The sequence below is a fragment of the Suncus etruscus genome, chromosome 11, assembly GCF_024139225.1.
Source record: "Suncus etruscus isolate mSunEtr1 chromosome 11, mSunEtr1.pri.cur, whole genome shotgun sequence".
Classification (NCBI taxonomy): domain Eukaryota; kingdom Metazoa; phylum Chordata; class Mammalia; order Eulipotyphla; family Soricidae; genus Suncus; species Suncus etruscus.
In genome coordinates, this window is record NC_064858.1 from 74851075 (window position 1) to 74860946 (window position 9872).

General features: G+C 48.7%; 1 protein-coding gene and 1 pseudogene across 3 annotated transcripts; both read right to left on the minus strand.

The window, feature by feature from the left end:
- Positions 1 to 506: 506 nt before the first annotated feature.
- FKBP11 (FKBP prolyl isomerase 11) lies at positions 507 to 4460 on the minus strand. 3 transcript variants are annotated; one of them, XM_049783579.1, is made up of 6 exons: positions 4308 to 4460; positions 4114 to 4179; positions 3626 to 3713; positions 3355 to 3388; positions 3012 to 3082; positions 507 to 738 (listed from the first exon to the last, which is right to left on the minus strand). In XM_049783579.1, the coding sequence occupies exons 1-6, from the start codon at positions 4428 to 4430 to the stop codon at positions 521 to 523; spliced, it is 600 nt and encodes a 199-aa protein (XP_049639536.1). In that variant the 5' UTR covers positions 4431 to 4460; the 3' UTR covers positions 507 to 520. The 3 variants fall into 3 exon arrangements, with proteins under 3 accessions (XP_049639536.1, XP_049639534.1, XP_049639535.1); XM_049783577.1 differs by having other exon boundaries at positions 3355 to 3713; XM_049783578.1 differs by having other exon boundaries at positions 3355 to 3944; positions 4308 to 4343.
- A 4037-nt stretch (positions 4461 to 8497) lies between these two features.
- Positions 8498 to 8622, minus strand: LOC126023315 (uncharacterized; annotated as a pseudogene).
- Positions 8623 to 9872: the final 1250 nt, after the last annotated feature.

The window sequence follows — 9872 nt, forward strand, 5'->3', positions numbered from 1 at the left end:
ACCCCAAAACAAACAAACAAAAAATAAAGAGTGACCTCTAGACACCAAAACAGGAATAGCTCCTAACTAAGTGTGTTGCAAAACCCAACAAACAAAAGTAATCTTAGAAAGTTACCAGTGAGGGGCCAGAGCAGTGGCACAGCAGTAGGGTGTCACACGGCTGATCTAGGACGAACCTTGGTTCAATCCACAGGCGTCCCATATGATCCCCCAAGCAAGAGCGATTTCTGAGCGCATAGCCAGGAGTAACCCCAGAGTATCACCGGGTGTGACCCCAAAACAAACCAAAAAAAAAGTTACCTGTGAAGGGAGCCGGAGTGACAGCACAGTGGGAAGGAAGGTGTTTGATGTGCACACAAGATGAACCCAGGTCCGATCCTCAGCATCCCATATGGTCCTGAGCCTGCCAGGAGTGATTTCTGAGTATAGATCTGAGTGTAGACCCCTGAGCACTGCTGGGTGTGGTCCAAAACAAACAAAAAAAACTAACAGTAAAGACAGAGCAGTTTTTTAAAATTATTTATTTCTTTTTTATCTTGTTTCGTTTCTCTTCCTTGAGCTTCTTTTTGGAGACTTTGGGTCTGCTGGATTTTTTGTATAGGTGATACCCAATGAGGCCCAGGAGGGCTGGCACCATGGTTATGCCTACCAGAGGTAAAATGCCCCTCACCAGCTTTTGCCAGTAGTTGGCTCGGATCAGTGCAATCAGCTCCACATCAAATTGCAGCACTGCATCCGCTACAGGGAGAGAAATGAGGATTAGAATTTTATCTAGAATGCAGAATCTGAATTAAAATAGGGAGGTAGGGCCCGGAGCAGTGGCACAAGCCATAGGCAAATGCCTTGCACGCGCTAGCCTAGGACAAACCGTGGTTCGATCCCCAGCATCCCATATGGTCCCTGAGCCAGGAGCGATTTCTGAGCACATAGCCAGGAATAACCCCTGAGCATCACTGGGTGTGGCCGAAAAAACAAAATAAATAAAAAAATAAAAAATAAAATAGGGAGGTAGACCACACCAAAACAACAGGTATGAAACTAGCCAATATTTAAACATGAGGTTGAATTTTCTTGTTGTTTTTGGACCACACCTGGCAGTACTCAGGGCTTAATCTTGGTTCTGTACTCAGGGGACCATATAGAGTGTCTGAGGATTGAACTTGGGTCAGCCACATGCAAAGTAAAATTCCTACCCACTGTCCTATCTTTCAGCACCTGGCATTTTCTGAGCAAAAGTAGAGAAGGGTGAAGAATAGACTTCAATTGGGCTAGAGACTGTATAGCAGATGTATTGCAGATGCCAACCTGGTTCAATCAACAGGGTTCAATCAATCCCTGGCATTGACTATGGTCCCCTGAGACTTGCCAAGCGGAGTCAAGAGTCAGGAATAAGTCCATTTCACACACACAAAAGAATTTATAATTATGCTGACCCAAATATAGGAGTATAGTTGTAACAAATCATGAACAGCACAGGAAAGCTTTTCTGTGAATCTGAGACATACAGGCTGTTCTTCCCTTGAAAATGAGAGAACCTTGGGGCCGGGCGGTGGCGCTAGAGGTAAGGTAAGCCTTGCCTGCACTAGCCTTGGACGGACCGCGGTTCGATCCCCAGGTGTCCCATATGGTCCCCCAAGCCAGGAGTAACCCCTGAGCATCACCAGGTGTGGCCCAAAAACCAATAAATAAATAAATAAATAAATAAATAAATAAATAAAAATAAAATAAATGAGAGAACCTCCAAACTAACTTCTCTTCACTTCCCGCCACATAGATGGAATCTTTGCAGGCGAGGAATTAGTTGGATTTAATTTAGACTTTAAATTCAGCCAACCAATAAGCACATGCAATATTATATAAGGAAAGCTCAATGTCTCACATAAAGAGTTTGAGAAAAAGTACAGTTTAACTAAATACAGGTAGAAAAGCAAGCAGGCAACACGCAGTGGAGAGGTAACCCCTCTTTCCAGGTAAACTAAAACTAGAAAAGGGTTATTAACTACATTCTGAGGCAGAACATAATTTAACAAAAGGGGATAGACAACTGGGAAATGACTGGTCTCTTACTTCAATAATAGTTATCAACAGTAGGGCTAGAACTATAGTACCATTTGTAGGGTGCTTGCCTTGCATGTAGCAGATCAAGATCAAACCCTGGCATCCTAAATGGCCCCCTGAGCATGCCAGGTGTGGTCCCTGAGTACAGCTGCTATGACCCCCAAAAAACAAAAGAAACAGATTAGTAATCAGCAATAACTTATAAATGCTTGTAAGTTATGTGGTAGGCTTGGATCTTCAAAATCTATACTTTTATTTTGTTCTGAACTACTTGACTAGGGCCGGCTTAAATACCTCTCCCCCGGTTGAAAGTTGAGAGGAGGGTAGAAGTGTGGTGAGAATCCTTAAGAGCTGTACAAACACAATCTGGCATGGTGAGCATAGAAGTCCAGTTTTGGGGCTGGAGTCTTGCAAGCAGTTGACTGAGATTTGATCCCTAGCATCCCATATGGTCCGATGAGCACTGCCAGGAGTAATTCCTGAGTGCAGAAGCCAGGAGTAACCCACCAGCACTGCTGGGTATGGCCAAAAAAACAAAGGGAAAAAGAAGTCCAGGTACTGGCAGAAGGGGACTCAGCAGCTATCTCTTCCATAAAAGTTGCCAAGGGGCAAGCCAGCTGGCCCTAACAGGCTATGATCTCTAGGCATGTTGGCAATGTGAGGAAGGGGGAAAAGGCACTTTTAGGACTGAGTTCAGGCTCCATGCCCCCAAGCTCCTCAGCACAGTTTTGCACAAGCAACATTGCACTATTAACCCTATACTCCCATTGAGCATCACCAGGATGGGCCCCTAGGGGGCTCTAAGCACTTTACCTGGGAGTCCCCCTCTAAAGAAAAAGTGCTACTTCAGAAAGAGGACCCAGCTACTCTTTTCCCTTTCACTGAACTAAGTTTGTCCTTGTCAGCTGCTAAGTATGAGTATGTCGACGGCTTGAGAGGCCACGTCAGGTTACCTGGGATAGATGGTGGAAATCCTCGTTTTCCATAGGCCAAGTGAGAAGGTATAATTGCCCTTCGTTTCTCTCTGCCAGAAGGAATGTGAGTCAGTCAGAGAAGGAAGCAGAAGGGCAAGACCTCTTTCCAAAGCCCCACACAGAAAGCCTTCCAGAAGTTTATTCCCGAGACATGCATTTTCCCATCCGAGCACCCATCGCTTGACAAGCAAAGGTGTACTTCAGCGGGGAGGGGGGTGGGGCCCACAGCGGTGACAATCTGGCCTCAAGGAACAGGGATAGAGCCTCTTAGTCCTCTACTCCTGCAAAGACAAATCCGAGTCCAGCCCACAGCAGTACTCACCCCACACACATGTCTAGAAGGCTCTGCTCCAGACCTTCAGGAAGAAGACACAGTTCAACGGGAAGCTTCCCACACCCCCCACACCCTAGGATCTCCCTGGACTGAGCCTCCCACTTTGTAAACCTTTGGCTTCCAGTGGGGTCTGGGACAAGAATAATTGTCAGGTGAGTCAGGTGTGAACCGGGTAAGTGGCTAAGGAGAAGACAAGAGCCCAGGGGCATTTCTGGCAAAGCACAGCTGGGACAGGGAGGAGGGAGGCCTTGCCACACACCTGGGATCACTTGCTTCTGACCAAGTTCTAAGACCAGAGGGTCTCTGGACAGGGAGGTGTCAATAATGCGGCCATCTACCAGGCTGCCCTGCGGACAGAGAATGGAGACGCGCTCAAACTCTCGCACCACGAGCAGCACGCGCGGATGCATGCATAGACACACGCACGCACGCGCACACGCAACACACCTGGGCAGCTGCAGCGGCCACGTACAGCAGCTGCGCCCCCAGCGCTCCCCTCGGGGCAGAAAGGAACAGCCAGCCCCGGAGGAAGCCCGATTTCGGGGGACGTCTCCACCCCGCGCTTGTCAGTGAGGGAACTGGGGGGAGAGCAGAGGGGAGACAGCAGGGAAGAGGCACTCCCCGCCCCGGCCACAGGTTGGAGACCCCGGCGCCGGCTGGCCAGGCGCAGCTTGCCACGTGTCCGGGCCAGCGCTGACGTGTGGCCGCGGGCCCGCCCGCCCGCCCGCCCGGCCCGCCGCCCCTCACCGTGTAGTGGATGTGCAGCGTGTCTCCCAGGGCTGCGGCCTCGGCGCACGGCTCGGGGGGCTGCACCTGCGAGCCACTCGGGGAGTCAGGGCGCTCCTGCGGCACCCCGGGCGGAGTCCCGGCGCTCCCGCTCCCCGTCCTCCCGAGTCGTCGCGCAACAGGGCCCCCACCCCGCCCAGCGCCACACTTCTCACCAGGGTCTCCACTTGCAGGGTCTGCGGGGGACTTTCCGTTTCCGACCCGTCGTCGGCCCTGCACGCCGCCCCGCTCAGCAGCAGCAGCGGGAGGAGAGGGAGGAGAGGGACGCGAGGGGCCATGGCGACGCGCACACGGCAGGGCACGGACCCCGGACCGGCGGCTCGAGCTGCGGCAGCTGCGACGGCGGTTCCCCCGGAGCCCTGTCCGGCGGGCCGAGGCCTGGCGGGCGGGCGTGGCGTGGCGTGGCGGCCCCTCCTCCCGCCGCCTCGTCCCACCCCCAGGGGGTGGGGGCTCGCTCGTGACGTCAGCCCCGTTGCAGGCCCTGCCCAGAGCGAGCCGGGCCCTCCTCGGCACCCGCCCGGCACGGGCTCCGGAGCACCTGGGTGCCCAGGTCGAGGGATTGACTGCTAGAGGGTTTGCCCGCTTCTCTCTCCGGGCAGTGGGACCAAGGCCAAGTTCCTCGCAGCCTCCGCAGACCGTCAGCCTCTATTTTTCCCCATCATTTAATATGGAAAGGAAGCGGTGGGCACCTGGATCCATGGGAAACCTCATCGCGAGGTAAAACGTCTCACACATTTTTCCTTTTCTTTTTGGTTTTCGGGCCAGGTCACTCCTGGCTCTAGGCTGAAAGTGTGTGTGTGGGGTGGGGGGGGGTACACTGGCAACAGGTTACTCCTGGCTCTAGGCTGAGAGGGGTTGGTTGGTTGGTTGGTTGCCCTCCACTACAGCCCCTCACAAATTTTCTTGTACTTCTTTACAAAGTAATTTCGCTCCCTCTTACCTGGAAACAAATGTATTATGATCAACTATGTCAACTATATGATACATGGCCTTTAAAGTAATTTATATTTAAATAAAAAAGAACAAGGACGTTTCCCTGACTTTTTCCTCCGACCTTACCTTCTTTTCCTTTTCATTGATTCCTCAAAAGACTGTTATTTGGAAGAACCCTTTTGCAATTGCACAGGGATTTTAAGAGGGTATTAGGGGGTTTAGTTTGGGGAGTTTGAGGGTCAGATCCAGTGGTGCTCAGGAGTGACTCCTGGTGGTGCAGGGATCCAACCAGAGTCGGCCTTAGTTACGTCAAACAAGTGCCTGACTTTCTATTCTCTCTACCCCTAAAAAGGCTTTGCAGTGGGGAAAAGGGCAACTGGCACTGGTAGTACAACGCAGCTCTGTACCAGAGATTGAACTGGGGATGGCTGCATGCAGGGTTAGTATCATTCCCCTTGTACTATTACTCTGGTTCTGTAATGGTTTTTAGTTATTCCAGATCACTCAAAAAGTTCCATTCTGCATGTTATAAACCAGGGGTCTTCAAACTTTTTAAAGTGGGGGCCGGATTACAGTCCCTTAGAGAGCTGGAGGGCCGGACTATATGAGCTACTAATTCCTACTCACACTGCACATATCTTATATAAATAAAATGAAAACCATTTATAAATAAACAGGTCACGCACCAGTATTTCAATGGGAACTGTGGGCCTGCTTTTGGCTAATGAGATGGTCAATGTCCGGTTCCATATTTGTCACTGCCAGCCGTAACAAGTGATGCATGTGGGCATCAGTCAATCTTGATCTGGTTGGAGATTTCAGATATTCATTTTTGAAAAAGTCTGTTCACAGGCATAAGTGCTACCAAAGATGGTTACCATTTTGAGTGCATGGTTTCTGATATTTGGATATACACTGAGTGTATATGCTGGCAGGTATCTTGGCAACCAAACAGCGCTCACTGCTGGCAGGCCGGATCAGACTCCTCTGCGGGCCACATGTGGCCCGAGGGCCGTAGTTTGAAGACCCCTGTTATAAACCCTTACAGCCAATTCAGGCCTTTGCCTCTGGATTCTTTAAAAGTTCTCATTGAGGGACCTGAGCAATAGTAGGGTGGCTATGTCACTTATTTTGCACATGGTTGATCTGGATTCGATCCCTGGCATCCCATGTGGTCCCCTAAGCCCAAATAGGAGTCCTGAGCAACCCTAGGTGTGCCCCCCCCCCAAATAAGTCCTAATTGAGGGGCTGGAGAAAATATCTGTGTTTGATCCCACCACTACATATAGTCGGGCCAGCCAGAAGTAATCTCTGAATGCAGAGCCAGGAGTAAGCCCAGGTATGTGACAGTCCCACAAAATTTTTTTAAATTAAAAATTAATTTAAGGGGCCGGAGAGATAGCATGAAAGTAAGGTGTTTGCCTTTTATGCAGGAGGTCATCGGTTCGAATCCCGGTGTCCCATATGGTCCCCCGTGCCTGCCAGGAGCAATTTCTGAGGCTGGAGCCAGGAATAACCCCTGAGCACTGCCAGGTGTGACCCAAAACCACACACACACACAAAAATTTTAATTTAAAAGACCACATTGAGGGCCGGAGAGATAGCATAGAGGTAAGGCATGCCTTGCATGCAGAAGGTCGATGATTCGAATCTCTGAGCCTACCAGGAGCGATTTCTGAGTGGAGAGCCAGGAGGAACCTCTGAGTGCTGCCAGGTGTGACCCAAAAACAAAACAAACAAACAAACAAAAATCCACATTGGGTTCATGACTCCTATAGTGTGATCACCAAAGTCTGGGATAATTTTTCAGTCCTTGTCTTCAAAATTGGATGGTACAAAGATCTGACCGCCCTCCCAAATTTTGGTTCTAGCTACCTCCCCTGGACATTTGGCAACACCTCAAACTCAATAGGCCCTAATTTGTACTAATTTATTTCTCCTCATCTCCTAACTTTTGGTTTCTTTTAGTTGCCCTACTCTCAGAATTCTGTCTTCTCTTTCCTCCCAATATCCACTCAGTTCTTTGGATTCACTTTCTTTCCACAGCCCCTGCAGCTTTTCCTTTTTATTTTTTTTTCTTTTCTTTTTAGTTTTTGGCCACACCTTGCAGTGTTTAGTGCATACTCCTGACTCTGCACTCAAGGGTCACTTCAGCAGACTCAGGGACCACACAGTGTCAGGGAGCAAACCCAAGCTGCACTTGCTTGTAAATCAAGTATCCTAAGCACCCCATATGATCTCTCCACCCTTCCTTTCCTTTTGCATTTTATTCCACAACTACTGTCCTAATTAAGCCCTCATTTCTCTTGTTAAGCAACAAAACAAAGTCAGCTGTAGAGAGAGTACAGTGGTTAGGGCACATGCCTAGTCTAGCACACATCAGACCTGGTTTCAGTTTCTGGCACACCACAAGCATCACAAAAAACTAAAATAAATAAATAAATAAAACAGTGCGGAGGGAAACTGGGACATTGGTGGTGGGAAATGTGCACTGGTGGGGCCGGAGAGATAGCATGAAGGTAAGGCATTTACCTTTCATGCAGAAGGTCATCGGTTCGAATCCCGGTGTCCCATATGGTCCCCCGTGCCTGCCAGAAGCAATTTCTGAGCACGGAGCCAGGAAAAACCCCTGAGCACTGCCAGGTGTGACCCAAAATCCACAAAAAAAAAAAAAAAGAAAGAAAGAAATGTGCACTGGTGAAAGGTGTGTACATTGCAGAACCGAAACTTAATAATGAATAGCCCCCCCAGGGCCGGAGAGATAGCATGGAGGTAAGGCGTTTGCCTTTCATGCAGGAGGTCATCGGTTCGAATCCCAGTGTCCCATATGGTCCCCCGTGCCTGCCAGGAGCAATTTCTGAGCCTGGAGCCAGGAGTAGCCCCTGAGCACTGCTGGGTGTGACCCAAAAACCACAAAAAAAAAAAAAAAAAAGAATAGTTCCTGAATGCTGCCAGATGTGGCCAAAAAACAAAACAAACTATTGGGCCAGAGCAATAGTACAGCAGGTATTGCAAACCGGCATGTGCCTTGCACATGGCCAACCTGTATTGTATCCCTGGCATATGGCCCTTGGAACCTGTAAGGAGTAACATTTGAGCACCAACAGGGGTAGCTCCTCCCCCAAAATAAACTATATTACAAACAACCTTGGATTTACTGTATTTAAATAAAGTAAAAATAACTACTAAAAAGGGCTGAGTGCATATTTCGCATGCAGGAAACCCAAGTTTTCTTCTCAGCATATGGCCCTCTGAGCATGCTGGAAGAGCCGTTGAGTGGGGTAGCCCCAACACTATTGAGTGTTGCATAAAAACCAAAGTGGATAAAGCCCTGTGGTGAAGTTCTTCAAACAGGAGTATGAAAAAAATGTCCTGGTATTTTGGTAAGGCTTCTTCTTCTTCTTTTCTTTTTTTTTTTTTTTTGATTTTTTTTCTTGGGGAAATCGCAGGGGTCAGCACACCCGGAGTGCAATGGGTGAGCCTCACTCTGGGGAAACCACCTTCGTGATCATGGTAGCTCCCCTGCCAGGTAAATATGGGGTAAGGCTTCTTTAAGGGATGATTTAGGCAAGAACTCTCATTGGCAACCTCGCCTCCTGCTGCCCAGAGTAAATACATGAGATTATGTTCTAGAGACCAGTTACTTAAACTAAAAGTTTGTTTGTTTCCCCTGGCAGTGTGAGGGGTTACTTCTGGCTCTGTATTCAAGATTCACTTTAGACAGTGCTTAGGAACTATACGGGATGCCAGGGACCAGGGATCAAACATAGGTTGGCTGTGTAGAAGTGGATCTTCAGGGGCCGGAGAGATAGCATGGAGGGTAAGGCGTTTGCCTTTCATGCAGAAGGTCATCGGTTCGAATCCCGGCAACCCATATGGTCCCCGGAGCCTGCCAGGAGCGATTTCTGAGCATGAAGCCAGGAGTAACCCCTGAGCGCTGTCGGGTGTGACCCAAAAACCAAAAAAAAAAAAAAAAAAAAAAAAAAAGTGGATCTTCAGAGCCAATAGGCCTTATATCTTGAGACTGAGAAACACACATATACCCACATTCATTCTCCTGTTACTGTCCCAAAATCTGAAATGAAGGGGACAATTTTGTTTTGTCCTCCACTTCATCTGGAACAATTGAAATCCTTCTGCTGTCTTCCCCTAAGCTCAGGTTGTAAAATCTCACTTGCCCAGGGGCCGGAGAGTTAGCATGGAGGTAAGGCGTTTGCCCTTCATGCAAGATGTCATAGTTCGAATCCCGTCGCCCCATAAGGTCCCCCGTGCCTGCCAGGAGCAGTTTCTGAGCCTGGAGCCAGGAATAATCCCTGAGCACTGCCAGGTGTGACCCAAAAACCACAAAAAAAAAAAAAAAAAAATCTCACTTGCCCAAATATACTGTAGTAGAGCAGGTTTTAATCAAGAACTACTCCTTACAGAGGGTATTTGTCTTAAGATTGGGTGCTGAGCACTTTCCTTCTACATTAAGTCTCCTCTTCATTCCCCTATGTCCCCTTCAAAGAACTGGGGGATTTCACCAATTGCTATAATGAGGATCCTTCTATCCTCTGGATCCTAAACTGAGTTTGAGGTTCATCCTTTCCCTAACAAGTTTTTCAAGGGTCAAATGACCTCCCTTGGCCTGTCATTCAACTTAATTCCTTACCAGTATCATCATGAGGGGCTGTAGTTTTAGAAAATATTGATTTATTGGTACATAAATGAAGCACATGAGGAAAGTGCTTCTAGCTTATTAGTGACTTCAGTAACCAAGAAGGAATTTCAAAGGACCTCAAAAAAAG